We start from the raw sequence: 22,669 nt of genomic DNA, 5'->3' as shown, positions 1-22,669 counted from the left end.
CAAAAAGGATGGAAGCAGGTTGGCCCACAAACTAAAAAAACAAAATTGCCCAAGGGTGAGGATGCATGCGTCCCCTCTCCCAGCCATGACCTCAGAGTCGAAGGCCTCCCTTCCTAAAGGGGGGAACCAGCTGTGGGCCGCTTGGCTCTCAGAGGTAGCCAAAACTCAGGATTCCCGCCTAGGGGCCGAGGAGCCCCGGATGCCTATCCTGGAAACCACAGCAGCAACCACCGTTTTCCCTCCATGTTTAATTGGATATCACAGGAGCACCAATAAATAGTCCCTTCCCGCCCCCACAATCTTCCTACTGCCCGGGGCAGCGCCCCAGGGGCTGGCTTCCCGTCGGGGGAAGGCACCTGCAGCCCAGAACGCCGCGGCTCAGGCCAGCCCAGCCGCCGCGCCTGCAGAATTCCCGGGAGAGTTCCAAAGGGGCGGGCCCAGGCTTCCCGGAAGTGGGCGGGGCCACTCAGGGGGCGTGGTTCTCGTCGGCTGCGGTGACGATGACGTCCATCCAAATGCGCATGGCCTCCGGGCTCGGCGCCACCATGTAGAAAAGGCGTTCGTAGGTTTTGACGCAGAACGTCAGGCGAGGGTTGGGGCTCTGGAATAAGCAGCGGAGTGGAGGTGGTTAAGAGAACACATGGGTTCGAATCCCAGCCTTGCTACTTAAAGGCTGTGTAGCATTGGACAAGTTCCTCAGACTCTGCGTCTGTTTCCCCGTCTGTCTTCCTAAATAACGCTACCTATCTCACTGGGTTATGAGGATTAAATGAATTAACACAGGAAGGGGCTTTGAATTGGGGGAGCAAGAGTAATTTAAAAGGAGGACTTAACGTCCTCTTGCCCCAGCCTACCTTCTCCTATATTAGAAATATAAGCATTCAACTTTCCCCGCCCCAAAATCTAGGTCCCCCTGGTTTGTAACTGGGGAAAGCTAGTATCTACAATCCATTTATTGAGAACCTCCTTGCCAACCCCCAAACTGAGTAAATCCCTTACATCCATTATTTGTTCTTAACCTTCTCAACTCTGAGGAAATGGGTTGAAGTGGCCCATTTTGCAATTGAGAAGACTAAGGCTGGCGAAGGGAAGTCATTTTCCTGATGTCCCGCAGCTGGGATTGCAACGTAAGCTCTAAAAAGCCATAGCTGGTTGCTCTCCACAGAGCTTTCTAAACGTTGTGCCAGTTGCCAACATTTAAATTTCTGGCACTGCACTTTTATAAACGTTCCAATTCCTGAGTTCTCTAGGGAAAAACAAATATGATGTGACACCATGGGGCTCATTCCCACTTGCCAACTGTGTGGGCAGAAGCTGAGAAACGGTCATCTCCTTTAGATGCTCCCAGGCTGCCTTGGTCCTCCCATCCCCTCTTCAGGCATTTATTCCCAGCGTGGCATCTGAGTTTGCCAAATTTTTGCTCTCAATCTTTTGCTCCAAGAAAAGTAACGGTGGCTGAGAGCCAGAGACTGAGCTCTTCATTTTTGGTCACTGCAGTGAAATAACCTGTTGGTCCCCTTTGCTGGATGGAGAACCCTGGCAGTGGGGGCTGTGGGTGGCCTTTCCCAGGGACAAACTGAGGCTTGACCACAGGGCTCAGACCAGGAGGGCAGGGCAGCACCCGGTGGGGCTTCACCTTGAAGGCACAGCGTAAGTGGTCGTAATAGACCTCCTCGATGGCTTGGAAGTAGATGACGCCTTTGAGCTTGGTCTCTTCCTTGTCTGACAGAGGGAGTGAGGGAGAAACAGTCAGTGAGGAGGTGTGTCTGTGTGTCGGGGTGGGGGTCACTGGGCCCAAGTCCTGAGACTGGTGTTGGGGTGAGGAACATGGTGACAGAGTCTGAAGGTCCCTAAAGTACCGTGGTTGGGAGACTGGACAGGACTGGGGAATGGGGTCTGGGGAGCCAGAACTGTACAAAACTGTTATCTATGTTACCCGGGGAAGGCTGGTCGCTCAAGGAGGAAGGGGCTGAGGATCTGGACTCCTGGCTCCCGGTGGACGTAAGAGAGAAGGGGGCGCGGGGTGGGACTCCTAGGCGTCTGTGGGGAAGGCCTCCGAGTGGACTCCTCCAGGGTCCCGGGGGCCCACGGCGGCCCCTGGGCTCACCTGCGTAGTAGGCCAGGCGGCGGGCCTGGCGGTCGAAGCAGAACCACCGCTTCCTCCAGGTCTTGATGCGGCCGCCCATCTTGACCAGGGGTCCGCGGCAGCAGCCCCCGGACACCCCTACATGCGGGCAGTTTTCCGGGTTGTGGCCCCATCGTTCCAGGTGCTGCCGGAGATCCAAGACCCTTGGGCCTGGAGGGCGGGGTGGGGGCGGGGGTGGGGGCGTGGGCGGGGCCTGGGGAGGGAAGAGAAGCCGGCAGCTGAAGTCCTAGGGTCAGGAGCGGGTTCTGCAGCCTGGAGCCCCCCGAGGGCACCAGGTCACAGCAGCTCCTGTGTAAGGTCTGCCACAGCCTTTAAGCAGTAATATTAACAACGGTGATCATAATGATTCCAGGAGCTACATTTATTGGTTAAGACACACTGCCCAGGGCTTTCCCAGCTTCAGCGCCATGACTCCCCATGGCCACCCTTGGGACAGGGCTACAACGAGCCCCATTTTACAGATGAGCAAACTGAGGTACAGAGAGATGAAATAATACACTCAAGGTCACACAGAGCTTTTAGGTGACAGAGGTGGGACATGAACCCAGGTCTTCCTGGCCCTAGAGCTCACCCTGAAACACGAGAGGCATGTCAGAAAATGAGGGGCCCCGGGATCGGGGTCCCCAAAGTGGGTCCCTCTGTAAAACAGGGACCAAATAATGAGAGCAGTTTCCATTATTATTATTGTTCTTGTGATGAAATTAGTGATTATTACCTGTGCTAAGCATTTTATAGGTATAATCCTTCTGCCCCCTCAGAAGGGGGCAAGTACATTATTACCCCCGTTTTACAGATGTGGAAACCAAGACTCAGAGAGGTTAACTCACTAGGCCTAAGTCACACGGCCAGAGCTGACCGAGCCAGGACCCACTGGGCAGAGTGGGCACCGTAGGTGGCCATAAAGAGGAGAAGAATTAAGGCAATGCAAGTGTCTACTGTTCCGAGGTCCAGCCTGATCATACCTATTCTTCCGAAGTGATCCCTGCAAAGAATGGTACGATCCCCGTGGTCACACTGAGGCTCAGAGCAAGAAACCTCAGACCTCAGTGTGCAAACAGACCCCTAGAGATTGCATTAAAATGCAAGCTCCAACTGAGTCATTCTGGGGTGGGGGTGAGGCTCTTCCCCCCCGACCAAGCTCCCGGGGACGCCGGTGCTGCTGGTCCATGGACCACCTTTGAGTTCTATTGAGAAAACTGAAGCAAGGGCAGAGCAAGAAGGGATGAGAAACAGAGATGAGGCTCCTTGGATGTTACAGGGGAGAGCGAGGAGGAGGGGACATGAGAAGCTGGGGGGATGCACAGGAGGAGAAGGGGCAGTTCAGAGGTCCCCCACTGGGGCCTGGAATCTTATATGGGTCCTCTTGCCAAATCCATACAGCAACACTAGTGAGCACCACATGCATGGAAGTTCCCACCATGTGTCAGGCATTGTGCCAAGCGATCCTCTCCACAACAACCCACTACTGTTCCCATTTGAGAGAGGAGGAAACTGAGGCTTCTAGAAGGAAGTGACTGACCAAGGTCACCCAGGTAGGATGTGGCAGAGCCAGGCCCTGATCTAGGAGAGCAGAGATGAGCTCGGGACCCTCAACTCCATCGATGCCACCTGTCTCACCTCCACGGAACTCCTGCCCTTCTCTGGGCCTCCGTTTCCCTGCGCTGAAACCCAGGGGTTCTCACGGCACCCTCCTCACGGGGCAGTTTCAAGGATGAGCTCACTGCTGTCAGGCTCTCCACCCCAGGATTCCCTTTCCAGGCGCGAATCCCAGAGAAACACTTGCCCACGTGCACGAGCTCACGTGCAGCTTGGGGTGTGAGCGGGGAGGACAATGCACACAATGGGGAACTGTTTAATAAATGATGATGCTACCGAGCAGCAATGCTTCATTTTTACTGAGGTAGAGCTTGTCTGACAGCCGGAAGGCTCCACCGCCCTTCCTGCTGTATGTCACTCCTTGGCTCTTATCAGCACCTGACCTGCTACTTATTTTACTTATTGATGCTGCTGTTTGTCTATCTCCCCGCTAAACGTCAGCCTCCCCGAGGGCAGGGATTCTCATTTCGCTCCCTGCTGTCACCCGGGCCTACCACACAGCAGGCCCTCCATAAATACTGGTTGAGATGAATAAGGACAGGACACATGGTGGAGAAACAAAGAACAGGTTGAGGGCTAGCCTGGCGGCAGAGTGGTTAGGTTTGCACGCTCTGCTTCGGCAGCCCAGGGTTCACAGGTTCGAATCCTGGGCACTGATCTGCGCATCGCTCATCAAGGCATGCTGTGGCGGCATCCCACATACAAAATAGAGGAAGATGGGCAGAGATGGTAGCTCAGGGCCAGTCTTCCTCACCAAAAAAAAGAAGAAAAACAGGTTGGGAACAACGTGCCCATTTACAGGAAAAATGAATTCACAAAATGTGGTTTGGGCCGGCCTCATGGCTTAGCGGTTAAGTGCGTGTGCTCTGCTGCTGGTGACCCGGGTTCAGATCCCGGGCGCGCACTGACGCACCGCTTCTCTGGCCATGCTGAGGCCGCGTCCCACATACAGCAACTAGAAGGATGTGCAGCTATGACATACAACTATCTACTGGGGCTTTGGGGGAAAAAATAAATAAATAAAAATAAATTTAAACAAAATGTGGTTTGATCAGTGTATATAGAAAAGTATAAAAAAAAGACTCAGAGGGCCAGCCCGGTGGCTTAGCGGTTAAGTGCGCGCTCCACTACTGGCGGCCCGGGTTCGGATCCCGGGCGCGAACCGACGCACCGCTTCTCCGGCCATGCTGAGGCCGCGTCCCACATACAGCAACTAGAAGGATGTGTAACTATGACATACAACTATCTACCGGGGCTTTGGGGAAAAAAAATAAAAAGGAGGAGGATTGGCAATAGATGCTAGCTCAGAGCCAGTCTTCCTCAGCAAAAAGAGGAGGATTAGCACGGATGTTAGCTCAGGGCTGATCTCCCTCACAAAAAAAAAAAAAGACTCAGAGCCAGCCCTGATGGCCTAGTGGTTAAGTTTAACATGCTTCGCTTCTGGGTTCGGTTCCCGGGAACAGACCTACACCAGTCGTATGCTGTGGTGGCGGCTCAGATAGAAGACCTAGAAGGACTTACAACTAGAATATACAACTATGTACTGGGACTTTGGGGAGGAAAAAAAAAAAAGAGGAAGTTTGGCAACAGACGTTAGTTCAGGGCGAATCTTTCCCCGCAAAAAAAAAAAAAATCTCCTTGTTGTTCTTGGAACACCAAAACATTTAAAAAAAACAAAAAGGCTCCTCTGGTGTCTCCAGAGGTGCAATGGGGAGACCCTCATTTCTCTACACTGTCACACTCCTACAACAAAAACACATTTATGCTATTTGCGTCGGTAAAAATAAAATTTTAATAAGGAACCCATCAGCTAAATCCAGAATGTGAAAACCTCTACAGGATAAATGACTTGATTTTTTCCACAAATAAATGGCATTATTTTGCACAAGCGGAGCAAGAGGACTCTTGGAGTTTGAAAGAGATTTAAGAGACATTTTAACCAAATGCATTATAGATGCCTTGTTTGGATCTAGATTCAAATAGGCAACCATAAGAAGACATTTCGGAGCTAATTAAGGAAATGTGAATACGGACCATGTGTTAGGATGTTACAGAATTATTATAATCTCATAACGTATGACAATGGAAATTTTGTTATGTTAAAAAAAAACCTTATCTACTGGATGAAATGATACAATATCTGGAATTTGCTTTAAAATATTCTACTGCAGAGTGGGAAGTAGGTGAGGAATTGGTACAATGAAGTTGGCAAGTAAAACAAGATTCAATATTGACCTTCACTGAAGCTGCTTGGTGGTACATGGGGGTTAATTAATCTGTTGTCTCTACCTCTGCAGATGCTTGACTATTTCTATAATAAAAAGTGTTTTAGGGCCAGCCCAGTGGCGTAGCGGTTAAGTTCACGCGTTTCACTTCGGCGACCTGGGGTTTGCCAGTTCGGATCCCGGGCGCAGACCTACACACTGCTCATCAAGCCATGCTGAGGTGGCGTCCCATATAGAAGAACTAGAAGGACCTACAACTAGGATATGCAACTATGTACTGAGTCTTTGGGGAGAAAAGAGAAAAAGAGGAAGATTGGCAACAGATGTTAGTGCAGGGCCAATCTTCCTCAAAAAAAAAAAATAATAATAATAACTTGTTCCATTAAAAAAAAAGTTCTTTAGAAGAAACCAAAATAAATAAATGAAACAAAATTTTAAATGATATTTTAAAAGCCCCAGCCTGTAGGTGCCCTCATTTGGCAGTAACTGCTGACATCATCACCCACTTACGGAAGAGGAAACTGAGGCACAGAGAAGTAGAGCCTGTTACTGAGGACATGCCCTGGACAGAGATGACCATAATGGGAAGAGAAACTATGTCTTTTGAGTTCCCCTTCCCTTGCCAAGCCCAGGACACTTTTCTGTGCCACTGGAGGAGAGGAGAGGGTGAGATAAGAAAGGGCAGAGGTCAGGGAGCTGGGCAGAGTGGGGAGGGGTGGGGTGAGGGCAGGGGCAGGACTGACCATAATGGCAGGTATAGCAGGGCCTGAGGAACCTTCCGTGCTCCTTCTCATTCCTTCCTGTGGGTTCAGGATGAAGGAGTCAATGAGGATGCTAACCAATAAGAAGTGGGGAAAATGTACTGGGTTCCTGGGTCTGAGGGAGGAAGAGCTGGGGGCCTGGGCTCCCGGGTCTGAGGGAGGAGGGGCTGGGGGCCTGGACCCCCGGGTCTGAGGGAGGAGGGGCTGGGGGCCTGGACCCCCGCGTCTGAGGGAGGAGGGGGCTGGGGGCCTGGACTCTTGGGTCTGAGGGAGGAGGGGCTGGGGGCCTGGACCCCTGGGTCTGAGGGAGGAGGGGCTGGGGGCCTGGGCTCCCGGGTCTGAGGGAGGAGGGGCTGGGGGCCTGGACCCCCGCGTCTGAGGGAGGAGGGGCTGGGGGCCTGGACCCCCGGGTCTGAGGGAGGAGGGGCTGGGGGCCTGGACCCCTGGGTCTGAGGGAGGAGGGGCTGGGGGCCTGGGCTCCCGGGTCTGAGGGAGGAGGGGCTGGGGGCCTGGACCCCTGGGTCTGAGGGAGGAGGGGCTGGGGGCCTGGGCTCCCGGGTCTGAGGGAGGAGGGGCTGGGGGCCTGGACCCCTGGGTCTGAGGGAGGAGGGGCTGGGGGCCTGGACCCCTGGGTCTGAGGGAGGAGGAGCTGAACCTCCCGACCTAAGGAGGAGGGTGTGGGGTCTCACCCTGGCCTTGAGCAGCCGCTCCCTCTCGGCCACGGCCTGCTGCAGGAGCTGCTCCATGCGGGCGATGTCTGGGTGGACGGCCCCACAGCTGGGAGGAGGGAACAGAGACCAGGGCAGGTTACAGCCGTCCGGCCTCTTCCCTCCCTCTCCCGACCTTCTCTCTGATGTCTCACCTATTGCTGGGGCCACAGTTCAGCAGCTGATAAAGTGGGTATCTCCCGGAGTCTCCGGCTGCTGGCGGGAGGGCTGAGGCCTCCAGGGGTCCTGGGGGAACAGATGGGGCTAGGGGGCTGGGATTCTCCCTTGTCAAGCCCCTCCACCCCCCGATCCCCCGACAGGTGTCTAGGTTCGTCCATCCTGTGCTGCAGGAAGGCTGGGGACAGGGGAGGAGGGTGGGCAATGAGAGGGGTCCTCACCAGTACAGTGGAAGGACAGAGGTCGGGGGGATCCCCTCTGGCTCGCTCTGTCTCCCCTCTTCCGGGGCAGGCTTCCAGTCCTCTGGAGGCCGATGGAGCCCTGAAAACACACAAGGCCCGTGCACACAGGAAAGGATGCTCAGTGTCAACCGTGAGCCAGAGAAGTGCCAAGTAAAACCACCAGCTAATTGGCACCAATCAAAAAGCTGCAGTAGACGCGATGCTGAGCGCAAGCATCGCAGAGGACCAGTCGCAGAGGACCACACAGTGTGCTGTCCAGAACCGGCAAGTCCACAGAGACAGCAGGTCAACCAGCCTTGCCAGGGGCTGGGGGCAGGGCGGATTGAGGGTGACGGCTAAAGGGTGCAGGGTTTCTTCTGAGGGTGATGACGATGCAGTCAATTTGATTGTGGTGACGGCTGCACAACTCTGTGAATATACTAAAAACCACTGAATTGTGCACTTTCAAGGGGCGAATTGTATAGTAGGTGAATTACATCTCGATAGAACCATAAAAAAAAAAGAAGCCCACCCAGACACTCTCCCACACACTGGGGGTTCCACTGGAAGAACCTTAATGAAGGCCAATGAGGCTTTTTTTTTTAAGGACAAATGCCTAAACCTTTGAGCCGTGATTCCACTTCTAGGACTGTACCCTATGGATACGCTCAGACATGTGCAAAATGACCTCAGTTCAAGGTTATTCCCCGCAAAGCCAAGAGACCACCTAAGTGCCCATATTAAGGAGTAAATAAACCCGGGATGGTCCACACCTCAGAAAACCCCGCAGCGTATAAAAGGAGGATGCTCTTTATATCAGATAGAAAATAATCTCAAGATGAAAACAAGTACAGAATGGTGTGAAGAATATACTACCCATGCATAAAAAGAAGGGAACGGATGTACAGGACAGACTGTGTCGACACAGATCACCAGGAAGACGCGAGAAGTAGGGAACCCTGACCACCCGGGGTGGGGGTGGGGGTGGGGGTGGGGGTGGGGGGTGGCCAGGGCGGGTACTGAATGGAGGGAAATGCTGACAGGGAGTCATTTCTCTGAGTATCCTCCCACGCCCTTTAAACTTTGAACAAGGGGAATGTTAGCTTTTTTTAAAAAATTAATATGACAACTAAATGCAACCTGTGTTCTTGGACCAGAAACAAAATTTTTTTTTTTTGCTAGAAAAAAACATTAGTGCGACAACTAACAAAATATGAATAAGATCTGTGGATTTGAATAGTATTATCTAAATGTCAGTTTCCTGAATTTGATCACTGGACTGTGGTTATGTAAGAGAACTGCCTTGACCTTGGGTAATAAATGTAGAAGTATTTAGGGGTAAAGTGGGGTCATGCTTCAGAAAAGAATCATAAATTGTGTGTGTGTATATATATATAAAGAATAATAAAGCAAATATCAAATATGGTAAAATGTTAATTATAGAATCTGAGTGACGGGTATACAGGAATTCCTTCTACTATTTCTGCAATTTTTCATAAGTCTTAAATTATTTAAAAATAAAAAATTACCAAGAAATGAAAATAAACTTATTTGACAGTAACAAATAAAGAAATAAGACTGAAATCATTTTTTAAAGAAAAAATAGCAAGAGCTCTGCATGGATAATAAAGAATAATGAAAATAATAAGTTACATAATTTGAGCACCAATAAGGATACTCACAGCCATAGATCATAACTCATCAAATATATTTAATCCATGAGTTAATAATAGTAAAGGAAAAATCGAATTGGTTACCTTGAGAGAACGTGAGACACCAACTCTTAATTTTGAAGACAGGTGAATAAAGTAAAACCTTCCAGCATTTTCCCTGCATTTCCTACAAAAACCATACCCCTGAGTAACCAAATAGTAAACGAAGAGAAGTCTGTCTCTCTTTACAGAATGATTTCAACCAGTAAATGAAGAAGGAACGACAGACTGGAATTTCACCACTCACGAACCTGGACGAATCAACGGATGAAGGCGCTGATGCCAGAGAAAGAGAAACAGACACGGCGCCCCAGGGAGACTTGCAAAATGCCGAACCTACATCTGCTCAGGCCCCACATCCAACTTTCCAGGAAGTAAAGAAACAGAGCGAGGTGACAGTGACCCCCATGGCTGCAGTCAGCAAACCCTGCCTGGGAGACTCCACAGGACAGCCATCTGGGTTCTTCACCAAATAAATTGCCAAGGGGGACAAAAAAGGAAATGGAGGGGAGGTCTATGGATTAAAGGACACTTAAAACATATCCACCAAAAAGTATGATTAAACTATGGTGTTTAGGGGTAGACACTTAACGGACGGAACTTTAAAGAACTGTAAGAACGATACTACTATAAACATCAGGCTAGTGGCTATTCTCAAGGAGGCAGCCGAGGGTCGTCACTGAGGGAGCATGTGGTGGCCTTCGGGAGTGGCTGCCACTTCTATCTCCTGACACAGGTGGCAGTTACCAAGTGTTCCCATATAATTATTAAGCTGTGTGTGTGTGTTTGATGTGATTTTCTGTACCTGTGTTATTTTTTATAATAAAAAATTTTTTTAAATAATAACAGCCAATATTTACCACGTGCTCATTATGTGCCTAATGGTGTACCTGGCACTCTGCAGAGCCACCTAAGTTTCTAAAAGCCCCGGCAGTCAGGAAGGTTCGTTCCCCTTCACAGAGAGGAAAGCAAATCTTGAGTTCCTCTTCACTCTCTCCTGCCTTCAACACTATCAGCACTTCCTGGCTCAGATAACTTAGAATCTTGGTGCAGAGGAAACAAGTGGGTAAGATGGACCCAAGCCTTGTCTGCATGGCACTTACACTGTAGGAACTGAAAAAGCCATCACACACACAGAGTGTATCATCAGAAATGCTGTGAGCAAAAGGAATAGGGGGTTATAAAAGAGGATGACCTTCCAACTGGAAGACCAGGGGCAGCCTTCTGGACACTGACCCTAAGGCCCAAAGGATAAGAGTTGGCCAGAGAAGACTGAGGGGAAGCTGGGAGGATCAGCAAGTGCAAAGGCCCTGAGGCAGCAAAAGTAGGGAGTGTTGGCGGCATACTCTCATGTCAGCATTCCTGCAGCATACCTATGGGGGAGAGTGGTGAGAGGTGGGCAGAGGCCAGATTGTGTAGGGACTTGTGGGCCATGGTAAGGAGGCCTGGGGTACCACTGGAGGCTTTTGGTGGGGAGGATTGAGTAGGAAGGATGAAGATCACTCTAGCTGTTGCGTAGGGAACAGATTGTTGGGAGACAAAAAGTAAGATGGAGACATCAGTGAGGAGGCCGGTATAGCGTCACAAAACCCAGAGATGAGGATGGAAGTGGGTGGAAGAAGGTTGATAACAGGTATAATAATACTAATCATAGTAATTATAATCAGAGTAACAGCAGCCCAATTTAGTGAGCACCTCCTGTGTGCCAGGCACCCACTAAGCACTTTAAGGCATGAACCAATGCATGCTATTATTATTCCATTTTGCAGCTAAGTAAACTGAGGCACAGAGGCACGTCTAAGTTCAGCCAGCTAGGAAGTGGCAGCACAGGTATTGGAACCTAAGCAGAGTCAGTCCTCTTAGGCATCCCATGATCCTGGAAAGAAGGGGTGGAATTGAGAAGGACTGAATAGGACTTGGAGGGAGAGAAAGGAAGGGGCGAGGAGAAGTAACTGGTTAATTCACGCATTCATTTATCCACTTGTTTATGCTTCTCTGGCTGAGTCAATAAATAGTCCCTGGCTCTCATGTGCTCTGAACTAGTGCTAGCCACGGTGCCCACTTGGATTCTGATGGGTTCCTGGGAGACCCTCGTCTCCCAAAAGGCACAGGCTGTGGAAACAGGCAGACTTGGTTCCAGCCTAGCTCTGCCAAATACTGCATGTGACTCTGGCAAGTCATTCCTCTGCTAGGGCCTCTGTAAAGTGAGGAACGTCCCACTGCCTGCACACCAGGCGCAACATGGGTGTGAGATCCACGTCGGTGGGTACAGGGTCCACCCGGCCTCAGAAGCTCCGTGTCCACAGGAGCCAATAACTCACGCAATGACTCGACAGGAATGGGACATGGCTGCCCACCAGGTATTTATAGATATGCAATTGACTTGTAAGGGTCCTATTTACGAGGGGTCATGCTGCCTGGCAACACAGCTGGCATTCCACCTTTATCAGGCTTCCAGGGGAACCAGCTAGAAAGTTACAGATCTGCTAACCCTTTACTCAGATAATAATAGGACCTACTTCTGTAGGTTCTTCTGAGCAAAAAATGAAATGATACCTTATTTATACACACACACAGACATATCATATATATAATTTCATGAACATACATATATAAGGTTAAACCATGTCAAATTGTCAATATTTGACTGTTTCTCACCTCCAAATAATAGCAATTCCATATGGTTCAAAGCGATAAAATGGCTTTGAGCAGACCCTGGTCTATATTAAGCTCTCAAAAATGATTATTATTAATATTATGTTGATATTATTTAACAAATAATAATATAATATAGTGCATAACATATTAAGCAATATAATTGACAATTATATATTATAATAGACAATATAATTAATTAGACAATTAATATTAATTAAACTTACTATTTCTTGTGTGTGTGAGGAAGATCAGCCCTGAGCTAACAACTGATGCCGATCCTCCTCTTTTTTGCCGAGGAAGATTTGCCCTGAGCTAACATTCGTGCCCATCTTCCTCTAGTTTATATGGGACGCCGCCACAGCATGGCATGACAAGCAGTGCATCAGTGCGCGCCCAGGATCCGAACCCGCGAACCCCCGGCTGCCAAAGCAGAGCGCACGCACCACTTCACCACCGGGCAGGCCCTAACGTTACCATTATTGAGTGTACAAAGACCCACACATGCGCACACACACGGGCATTCGTAGCAGCATTGTTTAAACTGCAAAAAACTCAAATCACCATGCGCAGAGGGAGGGCTGGCTCAGTGCTCCACAGAGCACCATGTGCCACCCAGACGCCCAGAGTGGGGAAGACCATAGGTTCTGAACACAGAGTGCCGGGTTCAAATCCCGGCTCTGCCACATACGAGCTAGTTAGGTAACTTCACCTCCGCCTCAGTTTCTTTCCCTATAAAATGGAGATAGGAATCTAGCCGGCAGAGCTGCTGCAAAGGTGAAATGAGTGAATCCGTGTGAAGGACTTAACCAGTGCCTGGCACGCTACGAGGACTCAACAGATATTAGCTGTCATCATTACCGTTATTGTTTCTATTGCTATTACTACAGAGTCATTAAACAGGATGAAGCAGTTCTAAATGTATCAATAGAAAACAATCTCCACAAGAGAGTGTTAAGTTAGAAAATAAAAGCCAACTAGTAGCTAATATACACAGCTTTGAAAAAAACATTTACATGATACAACAAGAGCTACCGATTTCTAAGCTAAGCGCTCAGGCCACATCCACACAACTGAAACAAGACTTTCTTCATCTAACAGTCACTCCTGCCTCATGCAGGGCGCTCTGACATTGTCTACTCTGTTTCATTTTTAAAAGTTAGCAACAACCCACTCAGGGAATGTTTTAACCCATTAATAAGTTGTGGGGCCCACTTTTAAGATGCGGAAGGAAGGACACTCGAGAAACGAGTAGCCACGCTGCTTCTGGGGAGGAGCTGTGGGCCAGTGTCGGGGGCAGAGGAGGCTTTCTGATCAATATGCCGTGTTTGGTCGCTTTTAAAATTTACTCCTGGGTGCGCACGGTCTCATTTCGCCAGGAGAGTGGTGAAGTGTGAGGCAGAAGAAAGAAAAATAATAATAAAGCTAGAGCCTGATAAAAATAAAAACACCCTTTGATCCTCCCCCACGCCCCACGGCAGAGAAAGCCAAAGTGGAAGTTCTGCAGATGCAGTGACCAGGGAGACAGGCAGGGAAAGGGAGGCAGTGAGGGGGCACCTGCAGGGAGCTGTGAACCGAGAGGAGGCAGGAAGAGGCGGCGGTGGCAGTGTGGGTGGTGGGGTCCTGGAGCACCAGCAACCGGCGGTCTGTCTTCTGGGTGAACAGGAGCTGTGTGAGGGGTGAAGCCTAATGGGAGCTGGAAGGATCACAGGGGATCCACCAGTTCCCGGATGCTCTGGCCCGTGCCTCCAGTGCCAGCCCATTTCTCAGATGGAAAAACAAAGGCCCAAGGTTACAACAGAGCTAGAAGGTGGTCTTCGTGAGCAAGGACTGTGGGGAGAGACTGCTGGTTCCCCGAGGAGTCAGGGCTGAGGGCCTGGACCCTTGGGTCTGAAGGAGGAGGCGCTGGGGGCCTGGACCCCTGGGTGGGAGGGAGGAGGGGCTGGGAGTCTGGACTCCTGGGTCTGAGGGAGGAGGGGCTGCGGGCCTGGACTTCTGGGTCTGAGGGAGGAGGGGCTGGGAGTCTGGACCCCTGGGTCTGAGGGAGGAGGGGCTGGGGCCTTGACCCTTGGGTCTGAGGGAGGAGGGGCTGGGAGTCTGGACCCCTGGGTCTGAGGGAGGAGGGGCTGCGGGCCCGGACTCCCGGGTCTGAGGGAGGAGGGGCTGGGAGTCTGGACCCCCGGGTCTGAGGGAGGAGGGGCTGGGAGTCTGGACTCCTGGGTCGGAGGGAGGAGAGGCTCATGGGCACATGAAATCCCCATACCTTAGTGAGGGCCGGGTTGGGCTCAGAGAAGTCCCGGCCTGCGATTCCCTGAAGGTGATTAAGCTCGAGCAGCCGGCTCCGTTCCTAGGAGAGGCAAGTTATCACCGAGGACCACACCTCAGAGTCCAAACGGGCCACCCCAATGCTCTCCCTCATACCAGCAGACGTGGGGGTGCAGGGAAGCAATGGGATGCCGCAGGGGGCAGTGAGGACAGTAGGACAGGTCTCCCAGGGGGAGCTTACCTTCGTCAGGGCCTGAAGGGCCTCCTCCTTCTTCCGGTTCAGCCCCCGGCTCTCAGCTGCCATCTGCTCCCCCAGTGACTTGAGCTGCTCCTCCAAGACCTGGATGCGGCGCTGCAGGGCACCCCCAGTGCCTGGTTACTCAGGGTCCCAGGGTCCCCGGCTGGCTCCCACAGAACCAGGTCCTCCTTGAGAGCCTGGGGTTTGTTCCACCCCATAACAGAGACCCTGGAATCTGGGCGCCTGGGAGGGGGTAGGGGGACTCAAAGTCAAGCTCCCTGGTGCCTTCTTTCCTCTTGGGGTCCAGAAGAGACCTGGGGTGGGTTGGAGGGGATGGAGGATCCGATATACAGACAGAGACCCAGAGAGAGTCACTGAGAACAGAGAGGGAGAGAAAGGGACAGACAGAGAGACAAACCAGAATAGATACAGAAAACAAGGACCAAGACAGACCCAAGAGACAGAGGTGCACAAAAAGGAGACAAAACAGAAACAGAACAGAGACAGACAGAAGCTGTGTGAGACAGAGGAAGGGAAGAGAGAGGGTGATGGGAAAAGAGTCACAAACAGAAGTGGGGAAAGAGACCCACATCAGAACTTTCTAATCCAAAACTCTGGGAAACTTTGCATCAAATACAGTTAAACGTCTTGCTTTTTCCAGCAGGACTTGTCAGACCCTCAAATAGCAGCTCCCAGAAAGGACCGGTGGGAGCATCTTTTTGGAGGAAGGTTGAGAGGCATAGAGTGTAGCAGAGAAGACCGAGGAGGTTCAGATCCCAGCTCTGTCCTTTAAAAGGAAGTGACCTTGGAAAAGATCATTTGAGCACCTCGACCTTCAGTGTCTTCGTTTACAAAATGAAAAAAAATAATACGACTCGCCTCCTAGGATTGTTGCAAGGATTCAGTGAGTAAGTACTCACGAAATGTTTAAGACCACGCCTGGCACATAGTAATTGCTGGACAGATGTCAGCGATGGTTGTGGCTGTTCTGAAGAACATGCTACAGGGTGGAAGTGAGGATGGAGAAAGGGCCAGACACGGGGTGGAGGAGACAGAGGGCAACAGCGAGGGAGACAGGGCCGCCCAGCCCGACTCACCCTGTGGTGCGCCACGCTGGCCTGAAGCTCCTGGACCTTGGGGTCCGGCGTCCGGGCCCCGGGGCTGTCCTGATCCTCCTCCTCCCGCCGGCTCTCCCGCTCCAGCTGCTGGAACTCCAGGTCCTCGTAGGCACGCTGGGCCACGTCCAGCTGTTCCCTCATCTGTGGGTGGGAACGCAAAAGGGCTGGAGGCCTGGACCCCTAGAGCCCAGGGGAGCAATGGGCTGCAGCGAGGAGTCCAGGTCAATGAAGGAGGAAGGGGCTGGGCCCTGGACTCTGGAATCCTGAGGGCTAGGGGACTGGGGTCTAGAATCCAGAGTCCTGGGGGTTAAGGGGGTTAGGGCCTGAACTCCTAGGTGGGGGAGGAGGGGACTGAGGGCCTGGGCGTCTGGGTCCTGAGAGAAGAGTAGCCTGGACACCAGGTCCCTGAGGGAGTCCGGAGGGCCCTCACCTCCTGCACCCTCTGCAGAAGCCGCTCACGCTGGTCCTCTGGCTGTGAGTCGAGCTGCCCCTGGGCCTCCCGGAGTCTCTGGCGAAGACCCTCCACGCGATCACGCTCCTGGCTCAGTCGCCTCTGCTCCTGAAAAGAACAGCCAGGCTCTTAGCTTCAGCCTGAGCACAGGGAGGGCAACAGAGGCCAGCAAGGGCCCGGCCAGCTCCATGAGGACAGGGACCCTGTCTGTCCGGGTCACTCTTGTACAGGCCTGCCCCAGAGTAGGCACCAAGGAAACAGCTGTTTAAGAAATGAAGGAAGCTGGGCCGGCCCCACGGCTTAGCGGTTAAGTGCACGCACTCCGCTACTGGCGGCCCGGGTTCGCATCCCAGGCGTGCACCAATGCACCGCTTCTCCGGCCATGCTGAGGCCTCATCCCACATATAGCAACTACAAGGATGTGCAACTATGACATACAGTTATCTACTGGGGCTTTGGGGGAAAAAAAAAAGGAGGAGGATTGGCAATAGATGTTAGCTCAGGGCTGGTCTTCCTCAGCAAAGAGAGGAGGATTGGCAGGGATGTTAGCTCAGGGCTGATCTTCCTCACAAAAAAAAATAATAAAAAAAATTAAAAAAAAAGAAATGAAGGAAGGAATGAATGCAAAACATATCCATGCTGAGTGATTGAGACTAGGGCCCAGAGGGGGCCCTGCACCGCAGGTGCAGACACAGCCAGTTACAGCCTGGGACAATCAGGGCAGTGAAATCAGAGACTGCAGGAACCCTGAGCGGGGAGCAATTTCCAAGGGGTAATCCAAGGCTTCCTGGATGGGAGGGTTTTAAGGTGAGCCTCAAAAATCAGGGAGCATTTAAACCTGGGGACATAGAGGGGGCTGGAAGGGCATTCTGGGCAGAGGGAACAGCATGTCGAAAATGCACCATGAAGTTGAAAAGTACAGGAAGTTTAGGGGGCAAACTCTGGTCAGAGAAGATGTGGTGGAGGGAAGAGATGGGGAGCCTGGTGGGAGATGATAGTAGAAAGGCGGGCACAACACAGTTCACATCGGGTTTGGTCAACCAGGCTGAGGAGCCCTTATCCTGGGGCAATGGAGAGCTGTGGAAGGACTGAAAGGATGGAGTAGGATCTAGGTGTGGAATCATCCCTCTGGGAGATGGATTCAAGGGGTTAAAATCAGCTCTTTCATGAGTCCTCCAAGCAATGAGAATGAGACCTAAACTGAGGTCTGGACAGTGGGGATGCAAAGGAGACGGACTAGAGAGAGAGGTTCAGGGAGCAGAAAGACAGGACATGTTGACTGACAGGCTTGGAGTGAGAGAGAGGGAGGTGTGTGGAGCAAAGCCCAGGACTCCAGCCTGGTGACCAAAGGGACAGTGAGATAGGGACAATGTGGAAAAGGGAGTTGCCGAGGTCAGCTTTGGATACCATGAATGATAAGGAGTCAGATTCCTGGGACCGAGGGAGGAGGGCTGGACTCCTGGGTCTGAGGGAGGAGGGACTGGGGTCTGGACTCCTAGGTCTGAGGGAGGAGGGGCTGGGGGCTTGGACCCCTGGGTCCTGGGGCAGGAAGGAGCATCCAGGAACCAGTATCCTAGGAAGCAGGACGCACAAGTCTAGATCTCTGGAGAGAATCAGGGCTGGGAGAAATACCGGCTCTATGAGGGTCAGTGAGGACCCAGAACCCAGCTCCAGGAAATTCCAACATACAAGATAAGGGCAAAGAGAAAGACTGATAGAATTACAAAGTTACCATTTTCCAACCTATAACGATACCAATGGATATTGAAGCCTTTAGGTAAACAATTATTAAGAAGGGATCAGAGTGACCTCACTGAGGTCTGGACAACCAGAGACGACGTCCTCCTGACACAGGAAGCACTAAAGCACATCTGAATCTGATCCAGCCTCGACATCTAACCAACACCTGCTGGCAGGAAGAGGCACACGGCAAAGGACACCACAGGCACCCAGCCGGCCCCTTCTTGACAGGGCGACAGAAGACTTGGTTTCTCCAACAAATAGTATGGGGGAAAAAAACAGTGGGCAGGAACCAGGAGAGGTGCACCAACACACACAAGACATTTCAACCAATTACAATATACCCACCTTTGGGGACTTGATGCAAACAGCCACTGTTAACTGGCGTTTTTGAGACAATCTGGAAATCATGAAAACTAACTGGAAATGAGATGCTATTAAGAACTTAATTCAGGGCCGGCCCCGTGGCGTATTGGTTAAGTGAGCACGCTCCGCTGCTGGCGGCTCCGGGTTCGGATCCCTGGGGCAGACCGATGCACCGCTTGTCAGGCCATGCTGTGGCGGTGTCCCACATAAAGTGGAGGAAGATAGGCACAGATGTTAGCACAGAGCCGGTCTTCCTCAGCAAAAACAGGAGGATTGGCAAGGATGTTAGCTCAGGGCTGATCTTCCTCACAAAAAAAATAAATAAGAAGAACTTAATTCTTGATGACAACATAGTAATAATGTTTTTATCTATAAGATAAAGCACTTACAAGCAAGATGATGTCTGGGATTGGCTTTTAAAACTAGGGATGGGAAGCAAATTGGGGGATATGAAACAAGAACGGAAGATTAATCTTGGCTGAGCCGGTGAGCACACCACCCAGCAGCCTTCTGACTATTCTATTTTTGTTAGTGTGACGTTTTTCACAACATGACATTTAAAGAGCAAAGAAGAGAGGGCAAAGGAAGAGGCCCGGGTGAGCCAGGCCCCAGAATCACGGTCAGGGAGAGAGAGGAAAACAAGGAGAGGCATCTACCCCCGCCCCAGTATCCCCATTCGGGGAATGGGGATAACCCTGGGGCCCCGGGCCCAGCAGCACCACCAGGAATCTCCGTCCGACAAGGAAGCTGACACGAAGACCAGCAGGACAAACACCTGTTCCCGCTGCTCCCGGGCGCCCTGCTCCGCGTCCACCTGCTCCACCTGCTGCCCCAGCAGCTCCCGGAGCTTGTCCTCTTCCCGCCGAGCGGCCACTCGCTCCCCAGTCAGCTCACCCCGCAGCAGGGCCACTTCCACCTCCATCTGCGGAGAGAATGCGAGGGCTGGGGCCCAGAGGCCTGGGTCCGAGGAAGGAGGGGGCTGGGGGCTCGGCCGCCTGGGTCTGAGGAGGGGCCTGGGAGCCTGGGGCCAGACTTCCCATAGGTCCGCAGCCTCACCTCGATCCTCAGCTCCTTCCTCTGGCGCTGTAGCTCCTTCACTCGCTGCTCCATCAGGGCCACGCGAGTCTGTGCCTCCAGCTGCTGCGCTCGAAGCCGCCGCGCCGCCCCTCGCACCCCTTCTCCAGATTGGGCGGATGCGGGGGGCGTGGCCGGGATCTGCACGGGAGACGGAGCCTCCGCCTGAGGTTGGAGAGGGCGTGGTCAAGTGGAGGGGCCTCGCCCCCTGCAGTCACTAAGAGGTCTGTTGGCCACCGCATACCCGCTCAGGGGGTCTGAGTCGGCCTAACTCAACCACCACGCTCATACTCAAGGGCGGGAGGGTGCAGGTCCGGGGCCACCGGCCCCAGGAGGCCCGGGGGGCTCGCAGTCCGGGGAGGGGTACAAGCCGGCTCAAGAAAGGCGTTTTTCTCCATCCAGGTCCCATTCTCTTGGTGTCACATCCTCCTAGGCCCTGGACCTCTCTCTTTCTCCCCGGGTCTCTCTGAGTCTCTCCTCCTGTTTCTCTGGGCTTCGTCTCTGACTCAGTATCTGTCTGCTGTCTCTGCAACGCTAGGTCTCTTTCCCCCTCGGAGGATCTCCCTCTCTCAAGGTTCTCTGTCTCTATTTCTGTTTCTCTGAGCATCTCCGCCCTTTGTCTCTGCGTTTCTGTCTGTGTCTCTATTCCCATCTCTCTGAGTCTCTCTCTGTCTGGTCTTTCTGCGTCTCTGTCTCTTTGGGGTCTGTGTCTCAGTCTCCCTGTCTCCAGGTCTCTGTCTACCTGGTCTCTCTAGGTGCCTCTGTCTCTCTCTCCGTTTGGATCTCTGACTCGCAGGAGTCTCCATATGTCTGAGGCTCTCTCCCTGTCTCCAGGTCTCTGTCTACCTGGTCTCTCTACAGTTCTCGGTGCCTCTGTCTCTCTCTCCGTTTGGATCTCTGACTCGCAGGAGTCTCCATATCTCTGAGGCTCTCTCCCTGTCTCCGGGTCTCTGTCTACCTGGTCTCTCTAGCTGTCTCTCGGTGTCTCTGACTCGCAGGAGTCTCTCTCTATCTCTGAGGCTCTCTCCCTGTCCCCGGGTCTCTGTCTGTCTGGTCTCTCCATACCTGTCTCTCCGTGTCTGTCACCCGCTTGGGTCTGCCTGCCTCTCTGGGTGCCCCCGTGGCCCTGGCCCTCCAGGTCCCTCACCGCGTCGCGGCTGCTCTCCGTGCTGCTGCCTTCTCCCACTTCTTCCTCTTCCTCCGCCTGCTGCTCGGCTCCTCGGCCGCTCGGAAGCTCCGCCGGGGCCTCGGGCGCCTCCTGCTCGCGGGGCTCCTCGGGGTGCTCCCGGGACTGGGCGGCCCCTTGGGGCCGGACCTCCACGTCGCATTCCGGGACCGGCGGCGGCTGGGTCGCCTCTTCGGGGCTGCTCGGCGTCCCCATGGCCGTCGAGCGCTCGTGCGGAGTGGGCGGGGCCCGGAGTTCCGGGGGCGTGGCCTGGGGCGAGGGGCGTGGCCCGAGGCCTGAGCGCGCGCCCCACGGCTCCGGCGTGGAGTGCTCCAAGAGGCGGGGCCTAGGAGTTCAAAGGCTGGAGCTGAGCATCCCGGGGGCGTGATCTGGGGTTTCTAGGGGCGGGGTTCGGCGGCTCCTAGGGCGCCACGCCCCCGGAGGCGGGACCAGAATTTGAGTCCGGGGTCCTAGCACGCCCCCTACCGGCCTCTCCCACCTATCCGGGTGTCGAGCCTTGTACAGTCCGGGCAGCCCCTTACAATCCCTTCGACCACCTTACAGCGACCCCATATCGTTTTCCCTCGAGGACTCAGGAGTCCGGGCTCCCGCCTCCTCCTCTCCGTGACCCGGTAGACTTGGCTCCGACCCCAATGTAGGGGAGCAGCGCCCATGCCGCCTCACCCGGGGGCTCCTAGTCTCCCCCTCTCTGGACCCACCAGGAGTCTGAGTCCTCTGCTCCTCCCGGGAGCGAGATTCCCGAACTCCAGCCTCCTCCTAACCCGCGGACCCCGGCGGCCGAGTCCCCAGCCCCCGCCGCCTCCGCACCCCCGGCCCCCTCACCGGCTCGGCGCGCTGCTCTCTGCGCTCTGGGCGCTGCAGTGTCTGCCTACGAGACAGGTGGCCGGGGAAGAGGGAGGAGACGCTGCTCTGTCCCCCTCCCCAGCAGCCCGGAAGTGGAGGGGGGACAACAGGTCCAACAGCTCCCAAGGGAGGAGGGAGCGACCGGCCTGCCCCGCCCGCGGCCGCGGCATCCGGCTGTCCGGCCCCACCGGCCCCACCCTCGGGAAACGCAGCATCGCGACCCCCACTCTGCCTCCAGCGCCTCCATTCCTGCCCCCTGGAGGGCCAGGCGTCTTGGTCACCTATGTATCAGCGCCTCACTGATGCTCAGACGCTGGGAATCCTGAAAGGATGAGAGGAACAGAAATAGGGGCCTCTCCCCTCTAATAAGCCCTTTAGAAGGGCCCTGACCGGTTTGGGGAACTGGGCAAGGGGAAGGGGTGCCCTGAGCTGAGTCAAAGACACGCCCAGAGACAGGGGCAAGTGTGGCCCCCCCACTTTGCTATGGGGTGAAGGGCAGAGGTTAAAGGTCTCAGCCAGACCCCTTCCTCTCTGGGCAAAAACAGGAAAATAACTGGCATGTGAGAAAGGATTATTGGATTTTAGGAGCTGTGCTACACACATTATACACGTTAATTTAATTTTGTCCTCATGGCCAGCGAGAGATTTTTATCTCCACTTTATAGTTGGGGAAACTGAGGCTGAGGGAGACAAGTGTGCCCAAAGTCTACACGTTGTTAATGTTAATCCCAGATTTTGTTCTCTGGAAAATCCATGTTCATAACCATTAGGCATTCTGTCCCTCTAAGCCAGGAAGTGCCTGGAAGATCATCCCAATGATAGTAACAATAGTTAACACCATAGAAAGTCCACCAGGCAGGCAGTGGGCCAGGTATCTCATACATATCGACTCATTGGATCATTACAACACCGTACAATTGTTACTAGTATTTCCATTTTACAGACGAGGAAACTGCGGCCTGGAGATGTGAAGTACCTCACCCTGGGTCTCACAGGGGGAAGCGGCTCAAATTCAAGATGGAGTTCTAATTTTTTATTTATTTATTTATTTCCCCCAAAGCCCCAGTAGATAGTTGTATGTCATAGTTGCACGTCCTTCTAGTTGCTGTATGTGGGACACAGCCTCAGCATGGCCGGAGAAGCGGTGCGTCGGTGCGTACCCGGGATCCGAACCCGGGCCGCCACCAG

At 53.1% G+C, this 22,669-nt stretch overlaps 1 protein-coding gene across 2 annotated transcripts; it reads right to left on the bottom strand.

Moving 5' to 3' along the window:
- Positions 1-209: 209 nt before the first annotated feature.
- On the bottom strand, positions 210-21,528 carry PHLDB3 (pleckstrin homology like domain family B member 3). 2 transcript variants are annotated; one of them, XM_014795210.2, is made up of 16 exons: positions 21,461-21,528; positions 20,600-20,963; positions 19,435-19,617; positions 19,154-19,300; positions 16,252-16,380; positions 15,801-15,962; positions 14,707-14,817; positions 14,464-14,547; positions 13,758-13,868; positions 7,834-7,933; positions 7,591-7,681; positions 7,418-7,505; positions 6,711-6,767; positions 2,108-2,339; positions 1,637-1,722; positions 210-601 (listed from the first exon to the last, which is right to left on the bottom strand). In XM_014795210.2, the coding sequence occupies exons 2-16, from the start codon at positions 20,831-20,833 to the stop codon at positions 467-469; spliced, it is 1,950 nt and encodes a 649-aa protein (XP_014650696.1). In that variant the 5' UTR covers positions 20,834-20,963; positions 21,461-21,528; the 3' UTR covers positions 210-466. The 2 variants fall into 2 exon arrangements, with proteins under 2 accessions (XP_014650696.1, XP_087277779.1); XM_087421653.1 differs by lacking the exon at positions 13,758-13,868.
- Positions 21,529-22,669: the final 1,141 nt, after the last annotated feature.

The sequence above is a fragment of the Ceratotherium simum genome, chromosome 33, assembly GCF_057802395.1.
Source record: "Ceratotherium simum simum isolate JZ-2026a chromosome 33, ASM5780239v1, whole genome shotgun sequence".
NCBI classification, from domain to species: Eukaryota; Metazoa; Chordata; class Mammalia; order Perissodactyla; family Rhinocerotidae; genus Ceratotherium; species Ceratotherium simum.
This window is presented reverse-complemented; position numbering and strand designations above follow the sequence as displayed.

What these genes read in the sequence shown, in the direction of transcription:
- PHLDB3 (XM_014795210.2), bottom strand. Translation starts at nt 20,833, where the DNA reads ATGGGGACGCCGAGCAGCCCCGAAGAGGCGACCCAGCCGCCGCCGGTC. An exon ending in CGGAGAGCAGCCGCGACGCG is followed by an intron (nt 19,618 to 20,599) that starts GTGAGGGACCTG and finishes CTCCAACCTCAG; the next exon opens with GCGGAGGCTCCGTCTCCCGT. An exon ending in CTGCTATACCTGCCATTATG is followed by an intron (nt 2,340 to 6,710) that starts GTCAGTCCTGCC and finishes TTCCCTCCCCAG; the next exon opens with GCCCCGCCCACGCCCCCACC.